We start from the raw sequence: 23,922 nt of genomic DNA on the forward strand, positions 1-23,922 counted from the left end.
TTGAGTCAAGGGACAACATTCCCAGAGCCAATGAGTCAATGGAAAAGCAATTAAAGCAGTTTTTGCGGTTCTGGTCCTCAGGCACAGGAGAATAACCTTTGTGATGTGGGCTGGCTACATAATGGGGTGATTTATGTGAGTTTCCAGGTCTCAAGCTGGAAACTGAGGTAACTACCCTATTGTTAAAGCAAGCAGGTGTGTACAGAAGCCAGGATAGCAGGGTTAAAATTTAAACAACAGTTTTTACCCAAGATGAAGTTGCTATGCTTCATTGCTTCAACTAGACATGGAAGAACCTTAAACAGTAATGAAATGCAACAACAGAGGCTATTAATGCCAGGTACCACATGAGTCTTTAATCTTACCAGCCCTCTTTTATACTTATTCACCAATGACTTAGCTGTTGCTTCTGTGCTAGTGTCTCTCACATCTTAATTTTCAGCTCAGGTCTTGCTCCTGGACTTCAAGTAGGTAGTTCAATCCTTGACAGCCCTAGCTGGATCATCCCTAAACTCTGCACGTGCAAATGAAGTCAACATTGTCTTCCATAAAACTCACTTATTGATGAATGGCACGCAGCACCCTCCTTCTAATCAGCCCCCAACTCCAGAGGCTTCTCCTTTTTTAAATGCTCTAATATGTATCCTCTTTCTTCTAGGCCTCATCCTTTTTCGTCTGGTTTACTACCTCCATCATTATCCTGGTTACTTCAGGGTAATGAGGCTTATTCCAGGTGTAAGGGCAGAAAAAATAATTTTCCTCCCACATTTCTAACTTCTGCTGGACTAATAATCAAATTAACAGGAGAAAATGACCAAATTTATTATGTATATACATAAGAATTAGAGATATGAATGCATATTGATCAGTTGAGCCTTATATGCCCTTCTGGACAAAGGAGAAGGAAGTAGGGGTCTGGGACTTCAAAAGGAAAGTAGGCAATTCACAGGTTGATGAGAAAGAGCACACATGGAAATCAAACAAGCTTGCTTGGATCCTTCCTGTCTGCCACAGTTAATTCACAGATGCTGAGGGGAATGTGCTGCAGTTTCCTTCCTGAAGCAGGTTTATATGAATTCCTTGAGGCAGGTAAAGGGGGAGAGTCAAAGGTTCTGAGTCTTTTGTTTCTGAAAAATAACCCGCTTAAAATATTCAATATCTCAAAAGGCATATTTTGGGGTGACAAACTCTAGTCCCCTTCACAGGCTTCTCCCAAACAAACAAAATTATGGTTTTGTGACTGGCTGCTTATCCTCCAGCAGCTCCCCATTGTCCTCAAAGTAAAATCCAGACTCCTCAGCAGGGCACAGAAAGCCCTAAGTGGCCTAGGTGGCCCCCTGCCTGCTGCTTTGTCCAGCTTGATTCTCATTGTTACCACCTTGCCCCCTCCCTGCTTGCTCTTTCCTCCCTGTGCTCATGTGCTGCTCCCTCTGGTAGAAACATGCTACCTCTCCTTCTCCCCCTTCTTCTGGTAAGTGCCTCCTTATCCTGTACTTCCGACACCATCACCTCTGGGAAGCTTTCTCTAACATTTCCTAGCCCAGGCCATGTAGGCTCCTGGGCTGAGGGCTGCCTGGAAGGAAGATATACCCATTCTAGTTAAGATTGTAGCTTAGAAAGGCACAGGATTCAGTTACTTAGAGGGAGTTGGGGTGGAATGGGAAATAGCATGGTAATATCACTCCCTTTCTTATTTCGTTAGGGATGAAATAGATGATGGAGCTGTAGAATAAAGGTTGTATAGTTCCTTCCCATTATCCTACCCAGCACAGTATAAAAATATTTTGGTGTCAGCCCAGTTTCTTTGCTGCCATGTCTGCACGAGGCCCCTGTGCAGATGTAATTAGAGAACTTCTTGTTGTTGGTGGACAGATGGGAGGTGAGTGACTGAAGAGAGGGATTTTTTAAAAAATTTTTTATTGTTGAAAGTATTACATATACTCCATTTTTCCCCCATTTGACCCCTTCTAGCCTGCCCCAGGCTTTCACGGCCCTATTGTCTGTGCCCACGAGTTATGCATATATTCATAGGAGTTCTTTGGTTGATCTCTTCCCACCACCCACCCACCCCCGCCTTCCCTCTCTGAGATTCGACAGTCTGTTCCATGCTTCTATGTCTCTGGATCTATTTTGCTCATCAGTTTATTTTGTTCATTAGATTCCACAGATGAGTGAGATCATGTGATACTTGTCTTTCTCTGACTGGTTTATTTCGCTTAGCATAATACTCTCCAGGGACCTCCATGCTGTCTAGAGAGGGATTTTTGACTGATTCTTTTGATCTGTCACAAACCATGAGCACCACTTTTGGACATGGTGAGGGGCTTGTCCCTGGGTAGATGCCAAGTATGATAAAATGTGATTCCTTCTCTAATTTTATTTAGAGCTCAGTGAAAGAGCAAACCAGCTCTGATCATAGTGGAGATTTGATAAATGCTATAATTTATCCATTTTTACCTTGAAAAAAAGGGAAAATTTTTTAGGTTTAAGGAATAATATTTAAGGCTAATATTTAAAAGTAATTTTTTTACCTGTTGAAATGTAGTCAGCGGGGTACAATACAATAAGATTATGCTGTTTTCAAAATAGCCCAGCCACTGAACTGACAGGTCTTTTGGGGCTTACCTTGCCTTCCTGATTTTGAGGTGAGCATTGCTTCTCTTTCCCAACGCTTCCAGTGTTTGCTTCTGCATGGTGTTGAGAGCTCGAGGGAGAGTATGAGGCAGGGGGAAGAAAACAGGACCCCACAAGGTGGGCAGTGCATTGTATGTGGTCCTGTCAGGCTTTGTGTGTGGGGTGAATGTAGTTGCCCTGCATTTCAGTATGGTCATGCATTTTTCTTCTCTAATACACTGACCTCTACTGGCTTGCTTAACTATGACTCTTAATCACAGCTGTGTTTTTTTCTGAAATTTCTTTTAAGGAAAAAGATTTTCACTCATTATTAAAAGCTTTTTAAATATGATTTTAAGAAAAAATAATATAGGCTTTGTATAGTGGAATTTACATTTATCTAGGTAATTCCAGCCATCCCAATTGCATATTTGACCTCTTGGATGCAATACCTTTTTTCTTTTTAAAATTGCCATTATACATCTACAGTTAAGGGAACAGATGCTTTTCTTTAAATTTTTATAGATTGTAAAATTTATCAATTGTTCTAATGTTGGTGTAAGGAAGGTAGTATACTTATTTATTTTATTTTTATTTTTTAAAGAGATTCTTTTCTTTTTTAAAAATTGGTTTGAGAGAGAGAGAGAGAGAGAAACATTAATCAGTTGCCTCCCACACATACCCCGACCAGATCTTAAACCCACAACTTGGGTATGTGCCCTGACTGGGAATTGAACCACCCACCTCTTGGTGTGTGGGACTATACTCCAACCAATTGAGCTATACTGGCCAGGAAAGAAGAGCACCGAATTTAAAATGTAACTAGTGAGCATCACTAATTAGGGCAAATTGCTTAAGTTCTCTGGGCCTTAGATTTTCACCTCTAAAGGATAATTTCTGTTTCATAGGGCTATTTCAAGAATGAAATGTACAGGCAAAGTGTTTTGGGGCTATTTCTATAGAAAAAATTTTAGTATTAAAATTTAAAAATTAATATTATCCTGCCACTCTTTGACTTATATAACTATTTTTAAAAAACCTTAAAGCAGCACTGGCCAGGTGACTGAGTTGGTTGGAGTGTTCTCCTGTGTACACAAAAAGGTGAGGAGTTCGATTCCTGATCAAGGCACATGCCTAGATTCTGGGTTTGATCCCCAGAAGGGGGGCATACAGAGGCCACTGAATGTTTCTCTATATATATATTTAAAAAAAGAAAGAAAGAAAAAAATCAATGGAAACATCTTTGAGTATTAAGAAAAAAAATTAAAACAAACCTGCACTAGTTATATTTATGCGTACTTTTTTTTTTATATATATAATATGGAATGCTTTACAAATTTGTGTGTCATCCTTGAACACGGGTCGTGCTAATATTCTTTGTATTGTTTCAATTTTAGTATATGTGCTGTGGAAGCAAGCACGAGATGTACTTTCTTTACTGGGATTTTTAGAAACACTAATGTATATTTTAGTATATTTATATACACTAATTTATAGGGTGTCCCAAAAAATGTATACACACTGTATAGCTCAATTGATGTTTCTTTCTTTTCAGGTTTGACCCATTGGAATTAATTATTTGAAGTTTGTATACATTTTTTGGGATACTCTGTATATAAGACATATATTCATATGTACAGTTACAAATTTATGATATTGATATATATATCATAAATTTGTAACTGTAGATCATTTGAATGACAATTACATGTGGAGCTATGTGCACATAGGTTGTTATACTACTGTAATGTTAGTTGAATCAATGCTCATCTTTCAGATGCAGAAATTATAAGGTGATATGTATCATATATCATGTATATCATGCATGTCAGGTACATTATGTATATCACATGTCATATATATATATATATATATATATATATATATATATATATCACCTTGTAATTTAACTGCTGTAAAGGAGGAAGAAGAGAATGGGTTTGATGTAAGCAACCAGCAGTCTCTGCTACCTTGGACTAACCCCTATTTTTATTCATCCAACAAATATTTTTCATATATTTTCCATATTCCATACACTCTGCCAGGCTCTGGGTAGACAATCTTTATCCTCATACTTATTTTCTAGTGGGAGAATCAGATAATAATTATGTTTACATGCATGTAGATCACATAACAGATTGTGGCTAGTGTAATGAAGGAAATAAATGAAATAGGTAATGCCATCCCTCCAGAGTCATTGCTTCCTGACCCTTATGCCCTTCTTCTACCTTCCCTACATGGCCTTACATAGATATATAATAGCTCACAGCTTTTATCTCTAATTGCTTTAATGATATGTCTATTTATCTGTCCACATAGAACTCCTGCACAATGCCTCAGCACATGTTAATGAAATGCATAAAGGAATGGATAAATAATTTACAGGACACCTTTATAGATTGAGTGTAAAATCCCTTATATCAAGGATTAAAGTGTTCAATATGTTGACAAAGCAGGAAAGGTATTGGAACTTGAATTTTCCCATGCTGTGGTTGATTAATTCATTTTTAAACAATAGTGATGATAATGATATTTGTTGACAATTATTGAATGCTTGCTATGTGCCAAGCACTCTGTCAAGAACTTTACATTTAATCTTCACAACTACTTCACATAATAGGTTGTAATTATCATTTTCATTAATTAGGAACTCAGTCAAAGACACCTCCAACATAAATGTTCAAGAGTGAACTAATGACTCTCACCCATAATCTAGTCTTTTTCCAGGATCTCTCATCTCAGTGAATGGCAGCATCATCCGTGTAGTTGGAAAAACCCAAAACCTAAGGAAAGACACTCCTTTCCTTCATCTTCTCTATCAGTTAATATTTATTCAGATCCTGGTAACAAAATCCACCTAACAGTGGCTTAAGGTAAAAAGAGATAAAATCATCTCAGAAACAAGTCTAAAGTTAGTCTAAAGGTTGTTTGATCAGTGTTGTAATTGAGACCTGGTTCTTTCTGGCTTTCATCTCTGCCATCTTCAGTACATTGGCTTTTGTCAAGCTTGTTGTCACATGATTGAAAATGATTTCCTCAACTTTAGGCAAAGTCTTTATTGATTCTTTTTTTTAAAAAAATTTATTGTGCTGAAGTTTATAGCAACATACAATTAAACACTTTGAAGTGATAATTCATCTTGATGTTTAGTGCATGCATTCATAGTGTTGTGCAACCACCAGCTCTCTAGCTTAAAAACTTTTCATTACCCCAGAAGAACACTCAATTACCCATTAAGTAATCACTCCCCATTCACCCCACCTTCATCCCTTGGCAATCTCTAAACTGCTCTCTGTACCTATGGATTTGTCAATTCAGGACGTTTCATATTAAAGGAATCATCCAATATGTGATTTTAAAAAAAATCTGGCTTTTATGTAGCATAATGTTTTTGAGATTCATCGAAATTTAACATATATCAGTACTTAATTCTTTTGAATGGTTATTATATATATATATATACTAGAAGCCTGGTGCATGAAATTCATGCACTTGGTGGGGGTCCCTCAACCTGGCCCATGCCCCCTTGCAGTCTGGGAGCCCTTGGGGGATGTCCAACTGATAGCTTAGGAATCTGACAGTCAGACATCCTTAGGGCTGCCATGGAGGCAGGAGAGCTGTGAGCCTGGCTTCTGGCTGAGTGGCACTCTCTCTGTGGGAGTGCACTGACTAGCAGGGGGCAGCTCCTATGTTGATCATCTGCCCCCTGGTGGTCAGTGTGCATCATAGCAACTTGTTGTTCCGCCTGTTTGGTCGATTTGCATATTAGCCTTTTATTATATAATACACACACACACACACACACACACACACACACACACACACACACACTAGAGACTAGAGGCCCAGTGCATGAATTCATGCACCAGTGGGGTCCCTTGGCCTGGCCTGTGGACATCACCCAAGGGGTCCCAGATTGCGAGAGGGTGTAGGCCAGACTGAGGGACCCTACCGGTGCATGATTGGGGCCTGGGAGGGGCTCCAGGAGGGCTCCAGGGCGTGTCTTGCCCATCTGGCCCAGTCCTGATCAGCCAGACCCCAGCAGCAAGCTAACCGACTGACCCTGCTGGTCAGTTCATGTCATAGTTACCAGTCGAACGGTAGAACGGTCGCTTAGGCTTTTAAATATATAGATGTTGTGTTTTTATTTTCTTTTATCTGAAAGTATGTTCTAGATTTCCTAATGAGTCCTCTTTTATTCATTAGTTGTTTAAGGTTATGATGTTTAATTTCTACATATTTGTGATTTTTCCAGTTTCCCTCATTGATTATAATGTTTCATTTATTTATGGTTGGAGAGGATGTTTTGTATGATTTCATTATTTTGAAGTATATTGAGAATTGTTTTATGGCTTAACATATGGCCTGTTCTGGAGAATGCTGCATGTGCACTTCAGAAAAAAGTGTGTTCTGCTTTCATTGGGTGCAGTGTTCTCTATGTCTGTTATGTCTGGGTGGTTTATAGTCAAATCATCTATTTCCTTTTTGATCTTCTGTCTAGATGTTCTATTCATTATTGAAAGTGGTGTGTTGAAGTATCCAATTATTATTGAAGAACTGTTGATTTCTAATTTCAATTTGTCAATGTTTACTTGATACCATTTTTGACTCTGTTTTTTGGCACATATATTTACAATTATAGTAGCTTCTTGATGAATTGGACCTTTTGTCAATACACAGTGTCCTTTATCTCTTGTAGCAATTTTTGACTTAAAAACATTTTGTGTCTTATTAGGATAGCTCCTCTAGCTTTCTTGTATTTTACATCTTTTAAAAAATTTATTAAATTACTAGGGTGACATTTATTAATAAAATTACAGGTTTCATATGTACAATTCTATAATCCATCATCTGTATGTTTTAGTTTACCACCCCAAGTCAAGCCTCCTTCCATACCATTTATCACCTCTTTACCCTCTTATACTTCCTCCCACTACTCTTCCTCTGGTAATCACCATACTTGTCTATGCTTATGCGTTTTTTTTCTTTGCTTAATCCATTCACCTCTTTCACCCAATCCCCAACTGCCCTTCCCTCTGACAGCTGTCATTCTGTTCTCTGTATCTATGAGTCTGTTTCTAATTTATTTTGTTCATTAGATTCCACATATAAATGAAATCACATGCTTCTTGTAATTCTCTGACTAGCTTATTTCACTTAGCATAATACTTTCCAGGTCTATCCACACTGTCGGAAAAGGTAAGATTTCATTCTTGTTTTTTTTGGTTTTTTTTTTTGCAGTTGAGTAGTATTACATTATGTAAATATACCACAGGTTTTTTTATCCACACCTCTATTGATGGACACTTGGGCAGCTCCCAAATCTTGGCGATTAGAAGAAATGCTGCTATGAATATAGGGGTGCATATATTCTTTTGAATTAGTGTTTTGGGTTTCTTTGGATATAGTCCCAGAAGTGGAATTGCTGAGGCTGAGTTATATTTCTGTGTGTTAATTCTCACTGAGGATATTTTTCATTGATTCTTAGAAAGAGTGGAAGGGAGGAGGAGGGACAGAGAGAGAAAAACATCGATGTGAGAGAGACACATCGATTGGTTGCCTCCTGCATATGCCCCTACCTGGGCCAGGGATCAAGGCTACAACTGAGGTACGTGCCCTTGACTGGAATCAAACCCAGGACCCTTTAGTATGCATGCTGATGCCCTACCCACTGAGCCAAATTGGCTAGGGTGGCAATTCAATTTTTAATTATTTGACTTAACTCCATACTGCTTTCTACAGTGGCTGCATCAATCTGCATCCCCAGCAACAGTGCATGAGGCTTTCCTTTTCTCCACATCCTTGCCAACACTTGTTTGTTGATTTATTGATGATGCCATTTGGACAGGAGTGAAGTGATATCTCATTGTTTTTAATTTGCATTTCTCTGATGATTAGTGATGTTGAGCATCCTTTCATAAATCTATTGGCCATCTGTATGTCCTCTTTGGACAAGTGTCTATTCTGATCCTTTGCTTATTTCTTAATTGGATTTTTTTATTTTATTGTCAAGTTTTATAAGTTCTTTGCAAATTTTGGATATTAAGCCCTTATCAGATATGTCAGCAAATATGTTCTCCCATTCAGTGGTTTGTCTTTTCATTTTGTTGGTGGTTTCCTTTGCTGTGCAAAAACATTTTAGTTTGATGTAGTTCCATTAAAAACATTTTTTTTTTGTTTTCCTTGCCTGAGGCAAGATATCAGAAAAAATATTGCTAGGAGAAATGTCCGAGATTTTACTGCCTGTTTTCTTCTAGTATTTTTATGGTTTTGAATCTAACACTTAGGTCTTTAATACATTTTGAGTTTATTCCTGTGTATGGTGTAAGAGGATGGTCTAGTTTCTTTCTTTCTTTTCTTTCTTTCTTTTTTTTTTTTTTGCACCTATCTTTCCAATTTTCCCAACACCATTTACTGAATAGACAGTCTTTACTCCATTGTATGTTTTTGCGTTCTTTGTCAAATATTAATTGACTATAAAGGCATGGGTTTATTTCTGGGCTCTCTGTTCTGTTCCATTAATCTATTTGCCTATTTTTATGCCAGTACCATGCTGTTTTAAATACTATGGACTTGTAGTATAGTTTAATATTGGGTAACATGATACCTCCAAATTTGATCTTTTTTCCTAAGACTGCTGTGGCTATTTGGGGTCTATTATGGTCCATATAAAGTTTTGGAATATGTGTTCTAGTTCTGTGAAATATGCTACTGGTATCTTGATAGGAATTGCATTGAATCTGTAGATTGCTTTGGATAGTATGGACATTTTAATGATATTAATTCTTCCTATCCATAAACATAGTATATGCTTTCACTTATTTGTATTTTCTTCAGTTTCTTTTTTTATTATCTTACTAGAGGCCTGGTGCACAGATTTGTGCACCAGTGGGGTCCCTTGGCCTGGCCTGTGCCCTCTCGCAATTCCCGCAGGCCCGATCCAGACAGGAGGAAGCCCAATTCTGTGCATTCAGCGTCTGTCCCCTGGTGGTCAGTGTGCATCATAGTGACCGGTTGACTCGTCGTTTGGTTGTTTAGTTGCTTAGGCTTTTATATGTATAGAAGATAGTTTTCCCAGTACTGATCTTTTACTTCCTTGGTTAAAATTTCCCATGGTATTTTTTTACAAAGCAATTGTGAATGGGATTATTTTCTTAGGTTCCCTTTCTGACTATTCATTATTGATGTATAAAAATGCAATTGATTTCTGAATATTTATTTTATATACTACTTTACTGAATTCATTTATCAGTTGTAGTAGTTTTTGGTGGAATTGTTAGGGTTCTCTATATGAAGTATCATGTTATCTGCAAATATTGACAGTTTTATTTCTTTCTGTCCAATTTGGATGCCATGCCGGCTAGGGCTCTCCTTTAGTTTTAAATGATATTTTTGATGGAGAATGTAGTCTTGGTTGTAGGTTCTTGTTTTCCATCACTTTGAATATTTTATGCTAATCACTTCAGGCCTGAAATGTTTCTATTGAGAAATTATATGACAGTCTTATGGGAGCTCCCTTGTAGGTAACTGTCTTTCTCTCATGGTTTTTAAAATTTTCTTTTTGTCTTTAATCTTTGACATTTTAATTATGATGTGTCTTGGTTTGGGCTCTTTGGTTTTATCTTGTTTGGGACTCTCTGCACTTCCTGAACTTGTGTGTCTTTTTCCTTCAACCAGTTAAGGACATTTTCAGTCATTATTTCTTCAAATAAGTTCTCAGTTCCTTACTCTCTCTGTTTTCCTTCTGTAACCCTATGATGCAGATGTTGTGCTTCATATACTTCCAATTGTCCTTTAAACTATCCTCATTATTTTCAACTAGAGGCCCAGTGCATAGAATTCGTGCATGGGTGGGGGGGTCCCCTCAGCCCAGCCTGCACCCTATCCAGTCTGGCACCCCTTGGGGGATGTCTGACTGCCAGTTTAGGACATTCCTCTCACAATCCTGGACCTTTGGCTCCTAATAGCTCACCTGCCTGCCTGCCTGGTTGCCCCTAACTGCCTCCCCCTGCCAGCCTGATCGCCTCTCACTGCCTCTGTGTGCTGGCCTGATCACCCCTAACTGCCCCCCCCCCCCGCCAGCCTGGTTGTCCCTAACTGCCTCCCCCTGCCAGCCTGATCATCCCTCACTGCCTCTGTGTGCTGCCCTGATCACCCCTAACTGCCCCCCCCTGCCATCCTGGTTGCCCCTAACTGCCTCCCGCTGATGGCCAGGTTGCCCCCAATTGCCCCCCCAACTGCCCCCCCCCACTGGCCTAGTCGCCCCTCACTGCCCCTCTGCCATCCTGGTTGCCCCCAACTGCCCCCCTTCTGCCAGCCTAGTTGCCCCTCACTGCCCCCCCGCCAGCCTAATTGCCCCCAACTTACCCCCTGCTGGCCTGGTCGCCCCAACTGAACACCCACCCCCCCCACCCCCCGCCAGCTGGTTGCCCCTAACTGCCCCTCTCCCGCTGGCCTGGTCGCCTCTTACTGCCCACCCTGCTGACCTGGTTGTCCCCAACTGCCTCCCCACCAGCCTGGTCACCCCACATAGTCTGCTGTTCAGTCATTTGGTCTTCCCTCACTAACCCACCTGCCGGCCTGGTCATAGGCAGCCATCACATCTTGAGGGTGTGAGGGTTAATTTACATATTACCTCTTTATTATATTGGATTCTTTTCTAATTTTGCTTTTCCAATTGGGTGTTTTTTTCTACCTTGTCTTCCAAATCACTGATTTGATCCTCTGCTTCATGCAGCCTAGTGTATTCTTGATATCAGACATTTTATTCTTCATTTTTTTTCTGGTTCTTTTAAAAAAAATGTTTTCTACGCCCTTTTCCATGCTCTTGTGGTTCTCACGAAGTCCTTGAGCATCCTTATAACCCTTAGTTTGAACACTGTATCTGATTAATTGCTTGCCTCTATTTCGTTTAGCTCTTTTTCTGGAGAGTTTTGTTCTTTTCATTTGGCGAGTGTTTCTTTGTCTCTGTGTTTTAGCTGCCTCTTTGTCTTTGTTTCTATGTAGTAATTAGATTTGCTATGACTCCCAGTGTGTCGTAGGTTGCCGTATACCATAGGTGTCCTGTGGTATGTAATGGTGCAGTCCCATTGATCACCTGAGTTGAGTGCTCTAGGAATGTCTCTCATGTGGCTTATATGGCCCCTCCTATTGTAATTGAGTGTTGATTGCTATTTGCCAGTTCCTGCATAGGGTTGATCCCTATGCTGGCTTTGTGTGAGGCTCAACCCCAACCATGGCATGCAAGCTGCTCTGTAGGTCGTGACAACATGAAGCAGAATTCACTACAACAGAGTCTGGTGTCTGGTGAGATCTCCTTTTGGATATGCTGTTTGTGAAGTTATTGGGTGCTGCTCTGATGCTGTCTGAAATTTGTAACTGTGTGTGTTCTTTCTGGGTGTCTTAGGAAGGACTCTGGTGCAGGCCAATGTCAGATGCTGTCTGTGCTTGGCCCTCAGAAACCTGTTTGGAACTACACAGTGGTCCATAGTTTGTGGCTGCCTTTGCTTGGCTTGCGTGCATTTTCAAAGGACCAAGCTACACACAAATGCTGTTTTTTTCTAATACTGGGTCCAGGGGCAGGTCAGCAAAAGTCCCAAGGCACCCTGATATCCACATCCACCTGCCAGCTGCTTGTTAGGCTCAGTCAGTGAAAAGAGCCTCTGGCTGAATGGGGAGGATGGTGCTAGTGGGTCTCCTATGAGGGAGAGGTGCTAGTCAGGCTTCTGGAGAGGTGGTGCGTGTGGTCCTGGCCCCAGAGCCTTATGACTTAGTCTTTCCTGGACTTTGTCCCACCTTGGCTGGGTGAAACCAACTAAGATTTGGTGGGTGGAGCCTCCAGACCTCAGAGCTGGAGTCTCCTGGAAGCCAAGGAGGGTGGTTCTATTGGATATCCTGTGAGGGGAAAGCTCCAGTTAGCTTCATGGGAAAATGGAGGTAATGGCCCCTTCTTCAAAGCCAGACAACTCTGTCACCCCCTGCATCTGCCCAGACCTCTACAACCTGGCCAAGGCAGCTGACTCCTCAGCAGGGCCTAAGCTCTACAGGGTGGGGTGAGAGGGAGTCTAGAGTGTGAGTCTAGTTGCTTTCCCCTAGCTGGTGCCACATGGAGGGGAGTCCTCCACCCCAGAAAGATGGCATCTGTGGTATAGAAAAATGACTCAGCACTGGGATTTCTGGGGTCTGTCCCTCCTGCTCCCTCTCCAGAGCCACAAACCCCACATTCTCCTCAGGCCATCTAGTCTACTTCACCCTCTCTCGACCAGAGTCCAAGGTGAGTGACTGTGCACAAAATTATGTGTGTTGGCCCTTTAAGAGAGTGCCTGTGTCTGCAGCTAACTTTAATGCTCCCTGGCAGACAGAAATACCACTGCTTTTCATGGCCAGATATTATATGGGTGACTCTTCCTGGCTCCGGTGCTCTGAGCTGGGAAGCCCAGTTTCTGATTTAGGCCCCACTCTTCTCAGGGAAACCTCCCATAGCTGAGATATCTGTCTGGAACCTCAGCTGCTGCCTGTGGGAGCAGAGCCAGCCATTTCTCATTTCTGCTTTTCCTACCAGTCTCGATGTGTCTTCTTCAGTAAATCCTTGGTTGTAAGACTCCTCTTCAGCTAGTTTTCAGTTAGTTATTCAGGATGACGTTTCTTTAATTTAGTTGTAATTCCAGTTTCATCCTGGGGGAGGTGAATGTAGCTTCAACCTAGTCCACCACCATCTTGAAATCCTCCACCAATGATTTCTTGCTTTCTTTTTTTCTTTTCTTTTCTTTTATATATATACTAGAGGCCCGGTGCATGAAATTCCTGCATTCGGGGGCCAGGGGGGTTCTCAGCCTGGCTTGTGCCCTCTTCCAGTCCGGGAGCCCTCTGGGGATGTCTGACTGATGGCTTAGGCCTGCTCCCCCTAGCACTGCCTTGGGGGTGGGAGAGGCTCCTGCCACCGCTGCTGCGCTTGCCAGCCATGAGCTCGGCTTCTGGCTGAGCAGTGCTCCCCCTGTGGGATTGAGCTGAAACCGGCTCTCTGACATCCCCCGAGGGGTCCTGGAGTGAGAGAGGATGCAGGCCAGGCCGAGAGACCCCTCCGGTGCATGATTGGGGTTAGGGAGAGATGCGGGAGATTGGCCAGCGGGGGAGGGACCCTGGGATGGCTCCAGGGTGTGTCTAGCCCATCTCGCTCAGTCACAGTTGGCTGGGCCCCAGCAGCAAGCTAATCTACTGGTCAGAGCATCTGCCCCCTGGTGGTCAATGCATGTCATATCGACTGGTCGAGCGGTCCACTGTCTCTCTCCTGGTGGTCAGTGCATATCATAGCCAGTGGTTGAGAGGCCTTAGCATATCATTAGCATATTACACTTTGACTGGTTGAAAGGACAACCGGTCACCTGGACACAGCATATTAGGCCTTTATTATATAGGATATGCTGTTGTTAATCCTCACCTGAGGATATTTTTCCATTGATTTTTATTGAGTGTGGAAGAGAGAGGGAAAGACAGAGAAATATCTATGTGAGAAAAACACATTGATTGGTTGCCTCCTGCACGAGCCCCAACCAGGGCCTAGGCCAGGGAGGAGCCTGCAACCACGGTAGGTGCCCTTGACCGGAATCCAACCCAGGACCCTTTGGTCCACAGGCTGATGCTCTATCCACTGAACCAAACTGGCTAGGGCTGATTTCTTTTAATAGCTGGATTTCATAAAGGAAAGAAAGGTTTTCTCTCCATTTAAAATTTAAAAAGGGTCAAACAACCCTTTCACAGGGGTCGCCTAAGACCATCGGAAAACACATATATAATTACATATTGTTTTTGTGATTAATCACTATGCTTTAATTATGTTCAATTTGTAACAATGAAATTGGGGGTCACCACAACATGAAGAACTGTATTAAAGGGTCGGGGCATTAGGAAGGTTGAGAACCACTGATTTAAATTCTTTTGACAGACATTGCCTGGGGCCCTTCAGCCCTTCTGGATTCAAACAATGGCCAGTCTCTTCTCTAGTCTTTCAGTGAACTGCCAGCAAATCACAACACACATCCCCAAATTTTGTGAGGGCAGGGTTCCCACCTTGGTATCAGCAAACCACTCTGAACATGGGCCACTGTCCCCACAACTGCCTGCTACAGGAATAGTGCATGCATGATGGTAGCTGCTAGCAAAACATGAAATTCACTGACATACCAGCTTTTTACTTCATCAAGCATTCCCTGGTGTCCTGCTAGTATGTAACTAGACTTTAGAGTTTTTTGTTTGTTTGGCTCTTAAATATATTTTTATTGATTTTAGAGAGGAAGGGAGAGGGGGGAGAGAGACAGAAACATCAATGATTAGAGAGAATCACAATTGGCTGGCTCCTTCATGCCCCACACTGGGATTGAACCTGCAACCCAGACATGTGCCCTGACCAGGAATCGAACCATGACCTCCTGGTTCATAGGTCAAAGCTTAACTACTGAGTCATGCCAGCCAGGCTAGACTTTAGAGTTTTAAAATAGTGATTCTGACAGTTCTTGCCAGCTCAACAGTTGATTTGGTGTAGGGTCTGATTCCTGGAGCTTCCCACTGTGCCATATTTATGATGTTACTCCTGCGTTCATTCTTGTTGAAGGAATCTACATATTAAAATGTAATGGCATATATTATAAAAATAATTTAAATGAGGACTGATATGTGTATAAATAGTGTATGTATCAAATAACTTCTTACAAATTGTTTACCATTATGCCAGTCCTTCTCACAAATTAGGATAGTTGACCAGAAGGATGGGATTTTGTAAGTATCTGTATTGTTACTATATATCACTACACTATATCTTGTGTTCATGCAGAGATAATGACATTTATTTTGTCTGTAGTCAATCTAGTCTTTTTCCTAATATTTCTTATGGGACCTACTGATTAATTGGGAAAAAATCCAAAGTATTCAAAACTTAGTCTATGTAGTATGAAGACTTAAGTAGTTTGTTTAGGTAGTGTTCAACTCTCTGAGGAAAATATGTTCTTTCTTTGTCTTATTTTTATCCTGGATGATTTAAGAGTATGGAGTGTAGGTGTGACATATATAATCTACTAGCAGTGGGGAACTGCTCATTTTCTTTGATGTCTGCTACTTTCTGTGGGCTATGGAGCACTGTCCCTTTACCTCTTAGTTGTGTTTGCCTTACCAACTTATGCATATGATGTCATGGCTCATGTAACTCATGGTGGGGCCACTGGTCAGAGCCCAATGGCCCACTCTTGACTACTTCTTTCTTTCTTTTGCTCCTCCTCTCTGAGCTCTCTTTCTGGCCAGCTGGCCTGGAATGTCACTCATAGTCTTTGCTACGGGATTTCGTTGTTTCATGGTGGCCCTTTAGCTCAGGAAATGTGATTCTCAGAGTTTATGATTGCCAGACCATGCTTGGAAGAACTATCTCTCAAGACAGTGGCCTGGCCTGGCCTGGCCTGGCCAGTAAGACTATGGATTTACTATGTCATCCTTCTCTGTGTGTCAGATACTGCATATTGCTTCATTTTATCTCCTTGCATTTCTTTCAGTAGTAAAACCTAGTAGCTCCCAGGCACATGAATGTTTCCAGCAGACTAGGGGGAAAAATCATAAACATGGAGAGGCAAAACAACAAAAAAAATAATAATAATTTTCATTATCACCATTACATGTGCTCATATAGACATATATGGGGATAGTTTAAGAGTCATATATAATTCTTGATGTATACAAGCCTTAAATGTAGGATCTTTAGAGAGGCTTATGTGGTGTATATGCATATATGTGTATATATATATATTTTATATAGTTAAGGTATATATTATGTATAGTTAAGATATGTTTCATATAAAATATGTCTAAGTGTGTATAATTAATAGGTTTGGTTTCTATCAAAATTTTCCTATGACTAAAAATATTTATTTTAAAACACATTTTCTTTTGTTGCAGGACAGTTCGTGTATGGTTAAAGAGAGATAGTGGACAATATTGGCCAAGCATATATCATGTGATGCCTTGTAAGTATCTGGATTTCTGTCTAAAAAAACTAAACATTGACCTCAATTCTCCTTCTTTCTGAGATTATCTTCTCTGTATTTTCTTCTTGAGTAGTGATTCCTGAGGTTGGGATTATCAATGGAAAGTACTATAGTAAATCACTTTAGATTTTCTAAAGCTCTCAGTATGTAAAACAAGAAATTTGTTCTGAAATTGATTATATATGCATAGTTTCTGAATGAGATTAGTGGAAGGACTACAGCATATAAACTGATTACAGCAGTCTCACTCTGTTCTCTGACATTTTGCTTAACTTTTTCGTAAAGTACTTCCTTAGACAATTCAAAATTTTGTCCAGTGATTATATTTGTGAAGTAAATTTGTCCTTGCATTGTTGTTACGTTATTTATTAAAATTCAAGACATTCAACATTGAACATTCAGTTCTTAAAAGAATTTGCTTCAGATTGAAACAATCTAAATGGAAGTCAACCTCATTTCCCCAAGATCTTACATGAGAAATATTTCCTTACACTGATAAATAGCAAATCTTTCAAATATACTTTTTAAAAAAGATATGACTGATTCTTAGATTCTTACACTGCCAACATTCCCTTGTAGGGAGAGAAGACCTAGCTCTCCAAAATAGGAACTTTCTTTTCAGTTAGTATTTTATCATTAAAATTAATGAAGTTTGGGCATCATAGTCTATTGTTTGCTTTAGTATAAAACCATTATTTACATTCGTCATCAGTTATATTAGTAAACATTTCCCTTATTCCCCTTCTTTCAAATCTTAAAATTGACATCCTAGAAAAATCCCTCAGATTTGCTGTTTGGGCTCATATACCCTCTGGCTTGCTACAGTTTGCACTTTTTTTTTTTTTTTTTTTTTTTTTTTGTGATACAAGTATCCCAGTTTGAGAACTATATGCCATAAAAAAAAAATAACTAAAATAAATTCATGCTAAATTGTAGATGTGATTATGTTTGTGCCTCTGGCAAAAGAATGCTGTAATAACATAAATAACAATTTGCCTGATTATGAACAAATGAATTAAGAATGTAATGGCCTTCTGTGACTTTTGAAATTATCTTTGAGGTTTTATGTGTCTCTAGAATTTTGTGTTATAACCATGGAGCTGAACCCTATATTAGTGAAGAAGAAACTTCTTATAATTCTGAGTACTTACATTTGTCCCTTACCTATTGTACCTCCAGCAGACACCATTATATGCAAAGGCGATAATGGGGACTTAGGTATTTGGAAAGGGAAATGAATTCTCTGATTGATTTTTTCTTGATTTTTAAATGGTATGAACCAGTCTGATCAGTGGTCTTGCTTTTTTATCAGACTTGTTACAACATCTCACTGAAAGAGTTGGGGAAGGTCTATAATCCAAAAAATTGAAGTTGATCCCAGAGACTGATCACTTCCTTGACTGCAAAGGCAGAGGAGAGGCAGACCTGTGCAGAATAGTGAGGGCTTGGGATAGCAAGCAAGAAATGTACTTGAGATAAACATTATTAGGAACTTGATGATGACACAGAATCCTAAGCAATAACTTATAGAACCCCTTCCCATATACACATTCATACACATTTAAGTGTCATTCTCTTATGCTCTCTTTATTTGAATATCACTGAGAATACAGAAGAAACCTTGAGTTGCATTTTCATCATTTATTAAGTTGTCTGCCAGAATGACTAAAAGGCTGCTGTAGCTTCTGCACCTGGCATAGGTGCTCAATAAATAAATACTATTGAAGACTTGAATCTGTTAATAAAGATGCGTTTCCCTGACAACATTATCGTAATTTTCATAATGACTGAGCATGGTCTTTGACAAGAAGGACCCTCTAATTATTTGCATACTTTACCTATGGTGTTCTAGTATAAGGAGTAAAAAGGGATTACTTGGACATTAAAATGGAGCCCGTAGACCAGCAGCATCAGGATCACCTGAGAACTTACTGGAAATGCAAATATTGAGTTTCAGTCCTGATCTTCTGAATCAGAATCTGCATTCTAAAAAGATCTCTAGCATCTTACAGTTTAAGAAGATTGTCTTGTGGCAATTTATACATTTATATGAATGCATGTAAAGCCTCAGGCATATGTGATGTTGATTTGTAAATACATAGGTAAAAGTATACATCCTAGTCAAACATTTACTGTGCACCTACTATATATAGACCATCAAGCTAGGTGCCAGGATTTGCAGATGAACAAGGCATACATATGGTCAAGATGATGTCTGTAATCTTTTATTGTTGGGTGGTTCCTCTACCATGGAGAGAGAAAATAACAAAAGGCTGTGTTCTTCATAATTGGTCAGAAATTTGATTTTATGTCCCTAGGAATCATATGCATTTAGATAACATAGTCACTGATGTCTGAGCAAGAATTTAAGTTTTAACTTGAGAGAGGCAGAATTTTATTGCATCAGGATATATGCTACATTTTTGGTTAATTAGAAAACCTGAAATAGTTTTTAATTTCCAACAAGTTGTTTTGCAATCCTTTCTTTTTTTTTTTTAAATTAATTAATTTATTTATTGCTTAAAGTATTACAAAGGGTATTACATATGTGTCCATTTTATCACCTCGCCCTAGACAGTCCCCTAGCCTCCCCTATCCCCCAGTGTCTTATGTCCATTGGTTATGCTTATATGCATGCATACAAGTCCTTTAGTTGATCTCTTACCCCCCTACCTCCTGCCCCCCAACCCTCCCCGGCCTTCCCACTGCAGTTTGATAATCTGTTTGAGGCAGCTCTGCATCTGTATCTATTATTGTTCAAAAGTTTATAATGGTCTCTATTATCCATGAATGAGTGAGATCATGTGGTATTTTTCCTTCATTGACTGGCTTATTTCACTTAGCATAATGCTCTCCAGTTCCATCCATGACGTTGCAAATGGTAAGAGTTCCTTCCTTCTTAGAGCAGCATAGTATTCCATCGTGTAGATGTACCACAGTTTTCTAATCCATTCATCTACTGATGGGCACTTAGGCTGTTTCCAGATCTTAGCTATGGTGAATTGTGCTGCTATGAACATAGGGGTGCATATATCCTTTCTGATTGGTGTTTCTGGTTTCTTGGGATATATTCCTAGAAGTGGGATCACAGGGTCAAATGGGAGTTCCATTTTCAGTTTTTTAAGGAAACTCCATACTGTCTTCCATAGTGGCTGCACCAGTCTGCATTCCCACCAGCAGTGCACAAGTGTTCCTTTTTCTCCACATCCTCTCCAGCACTTGTCGTTTATTGATTTGTTGATGATAGCCAGACTGACAGGTGTGAGATGGTACCTCATTGTTGTTTTGATTTGCATCTCTCGGATGATTAGTGACTTTGAGCATGTTTTCATATGTCTCTTGGCTTTCTGAATGTCCTCTTTTGAAAGGTGTCTATTTAGGTCCTTTGCCCATTTTTTGATTGGATTGTTTATCTTCCTTTTGTTAAGTTGTATGAGTTCCCTATAAATTTTGGAGATTAGGCCCTTATCAGATATGACATTGGCAAATATGTTTTCCCACACAGTGGGTTTTCTCGTTGTTTTGTTGATGGTTTCTTTTGCTGTGCAGAAGCTTTTTATTTTGATGTAGTCCCATTTGTTCATTTTCTCTTTAGTTTCAAGTGCCCTAGGAGCTGTATCAGTGAAGTAATTGCTTTGGCATATGTCTGAGATTTTGTTGCCTTTGGATTCTTCTAGAATTTTTATGGTTTCCTGTCGTACATTTAAGTCCTTTATCCATTTTGAGTTTATTTTTGTGTATGGTGTAAGTTGGTGGTCTAGTTTCATTTTCTTGCATATATCTGTCCAATTTTCCCAACACCATTTATTGAAGAGACTATCTTGGCTCCATTGTATGTTCTTGCCTCCTTTGTCAAATATTAATTGAGCATATTGGTTCGGGCCGATTTCTGGGCTCTCTATTCTATTCCATTGATCTATATGCCTATTCTTGTGCCAGTACCAGGCAGTTTCGAGAACAGTGGCTTTGTAATACAACTTGATATCTGGTATTGAGATCCCACCTACTTTGTTCTTTTTCAGGATGCAATCCTTTTTTTTAAAGGTGTTTTTGTCAATATTATCCGTAAATGACAGGTATGTGGTATTAGTTATAAAGTAAGTGAAAAGGTACAGTATATCTGGAGGCTATAATATAGACACCACTTGGTGGACGTGACCACATTTTGTGTTTATAGTAGTATCCAAATTCCAAATAAAACAAAATATCTTTTACATATAATAATGGCTTTTTTGTCCATTAAAACACCTTTTCAGTATAGTATTTGTCATGTTCTGGGTAGGATACTAATGTTGTGTAGCACTGAGAATTTGAAGTTTAATGGAAGGAAGGAAACAGAAGGCATTAGATGAGAAAGAATGACTACTGAAGGCTAAGTTTGATGGCAGTGAGTGAGCCTAAAAGGCAGTGTGATAAGGCTGAGTGAACTTGTGGGCGTGGAAGACAAAAGAAAGATAAGTAAACTCATCATGATAACAAACACAGCTACTGCTTTGGGAGTGTCCTCATACCCTGTCTTTTCTGCGGAACTCCCATGTCCTCTGTAGGAGGGAGCCGGGAGAAACCAGACTTGCCTGGTTAATGCTGTTTGCCCCTGAGTCAATCTGATTTTCCTTGGAATTTAGAATTTCAAGTAGGAAATGCTAGTCTCAGTGTAGGCTGGTCCTTGAGCTGGGAACATGTATACCCTAGAGCTGTGAGGCATTTGTGTACTTGAAGAAGCAGTGCAAGCTGATTTGCTTAAAAGAAAGTGTGAACAAGGAAGGAAGGACTACTTGGTTCACAGGGAGATAATCCTGAGCCAGTGATGCTGAAGGTTTTCCTCATCATCCTCGTAACCCCCAGAAACCTGGCTTGGCTTCTTCCTTTGAGTTCAAAAGATACTCCCTCTCTTACTGGATATGCCCATTTGTGCGTAAGTTCTCACCAGTGTGTTTCTGTTTCTTGGAACTGCAGGAATGTGACAGCCTAGCCCTGATTGGAATTAGTGTACCTCCTCCCCGCTGTTCAGTTTCTCTTGGATCTCTATGATTCTTAGAGAGAAAGGACTGAGCCATGTCCCTGTTGCTGTCTGTCACTGTGGTGTTAAGCTGAAAATAGGCTGGGAAAAGTGGGGCAAGGAAAGAACAGCAGAAAGAAATATTTATCCTATTTCTCTTAATTTCTGTGGGTAGTCCATTCAGCAGATTTAAAATGTTTCTTCTGTACTAAACACCATGAATATGGTGGTTAAATATGGCAGATGATTCCTGTCTTCATGGTGGGGAAGGCAGACCTAAAATAAGTACCACCTATGATTCATAATGAGTGTTAATACATGGGAAGTAGGCATAATGAAAACATGGTCACAAAAATTTCATTTTACACCCCTGCTGTCTTTAGAGAATTTGGGTAACTGATTACTTGTTTTGTAGTTTCCTAAAAGCTGATTTTTATGGATGGGTGAGAAGTAAGAGCATTTCCTTATCGAATAGTCTTTCAAAAAGTAATATCATCAATAAAGATAAATTTAAAAAAATAATACCCTCTTGCCTAGCCGGTGTGGTTGAGTGACTCATGCACCAAGAAGTCAACAGTTCGATTCCGGGTCAGGGCACATGCCCTGGTTGTGGGCTCAATCCCAGGTGGAGAGCATGCAGAAGGCAACCAGTCGGTGTTTCTCTCTCATTGATGTTTCTTTTCTCTCTCTCTCTCCCTTCCTCCCTCTCTAAAATCAATGAAAAATATTAAAAAAATAATATCCTCTTGGCATATCTCACATAGTACCTACTTATTTCCTATGACAAGATCAAGTTACAGTCTACTCCACTGGGACCCGCATGGGTTTGGAAACCAGAAAGGGGCCTTCATAACGGTACAGAGTTGAAGTTTCAGTTGTGTCCATTTGCGTGATTATTTGTTTCAGGCATCTAATAAATAGCATTTCAATCACCACATTGCATCACACTACAAAGGAAAAAACACACATACACATGAAAAGCACAGGTATTTCTATTTTCATGGTTGGGTATTTTAGATTTACTTTACCAACTAGGTCAGACGAATGAATGAAGGAGAGAGATCTCAAGCAGGAGCCAGGGTGGCAGGTGTTTGAGATTTTTCTTACTCTATTAAAGTATTTTGGGTATCATGTCTGGGCCTTTGTTGCCAACTTTTCCCCTTGGGCACAGGGAATAGGTAAAACAGCTTGTCTGCCAGTGATGTAGTGAATAGGAAGTCAAGAGGGGCAAAGCCTCAAGACTAGGGTGTGTTGGATAATAGGTAAGCCTCGGTGGGTTCCGTTGCTGCCAGGACAGGCAGGTGGAACTTACTTTGGCTCCTAAGTGTTTATAACTTTGCTCCCAAAGCAGAACAGAAGACAGTTTTTCAAAGATTAATTCCAGATAAAAGGCACACCTAACAGCCATCAAATGACCTCTTTTGTCATATTTCCAGCTCCTTTCCGTGGCCTGAGGGGATGGTTTGTCCAGTCCGAAGTAGTGGTTGAGCCTCTCAGTTTTCACACAAGTCTGGTCACTTTACCACTTACTTACTTAGCTTATTCTCTCTCTCTCTCTCTCTCTCTCTCTCTCTCTCTCTCTCTCTCTCTCTCTCTCTTTAATATTTTATTGATTTCAGAGAGGAAGGAAGAAGGAGAGAGATATAGAAACATCAATGATGAGAGAGAATCATTGATTGGCTGCCTCCTACAGGCCCCCTACTGGGGATCCAGCCGCAGCCAGGGCATGTGCCCTGACCAGGAATCAAACTGTGACATCCTGGTTCATAGGTTGATGCTCAACCACTGGGCCATCCAACTGGGCTATCTCTCCATCTCTTTTTTTAAATTAAATTTATTGGGATAACATTGGTTAGTAGGGTCATAAAGGTTTCAAGTGTACATTACTATAATACATGATCTGTGTTTTGCATTTTGTACCCACCACCCATAGTCAATTTATCATCCATCACCATATATTTGGTACCCTTTACCCTCTACCACCCACCACCCCTTTCCCTCTTGTAACCGCCATACTGTTTGATGTGTCTCTGTTAACTTTCAAAGTATAGGAACTATAGTTCTCACTGAAAAACATAATTTTTAACTGTTTACTTCCCAGTTTTTATCCAAAGCCTGGTTGAAAGTCTATTTATGGTGGCATCATGAAATTTGATGATTCATCTATATTTTGATTTTTCCCACTCTATGTTGTTAGTCCTGTGCAGAAATGCCTTCATTCATTGTGCTCTCATCTCAGACTGATGTGTACGTTATTGCTATTTTTGAAGTAATTGTCTATCATAA

At 40.1% G+C, this 23,922-nt stretch overlaps 1 protein-coding gene across 1 annotated transcript in view; it reads left to right on the top strand.

Annotated features, from left to right (window-relative positions):
* The window catches only part of WDFY2 (WD repeat and FYVE domain containing 2), a 222,229-nt gene that overhangs the window by 73,672 nt on the left and 124,635 nt on the right, over nt 1-23,922 (top strand). Inside the window, exon 2 of the mRNA XM_081082818.1 lies at nt 16,549-16,616. Within this exon, the coding sequence (XP_080938944.1) occupies nt 16,549-16,616 (68 nt within the window). The remainder of the gene's footprint in view (nt 1-16,548; nt 16,617-23,922) is intronic.

This window comes from Myotis nattereri (assembly GCF_964212035.1).
Source record: "Myotis nattereri genome assembly, chromosome: 2".
Classification (NCBI taxonomy): Eukaryota; Metazoa; Chordata; class Mammalia; order Chiroptera; family Vespertilionidae; genus Myotis; species Myotis nattereri.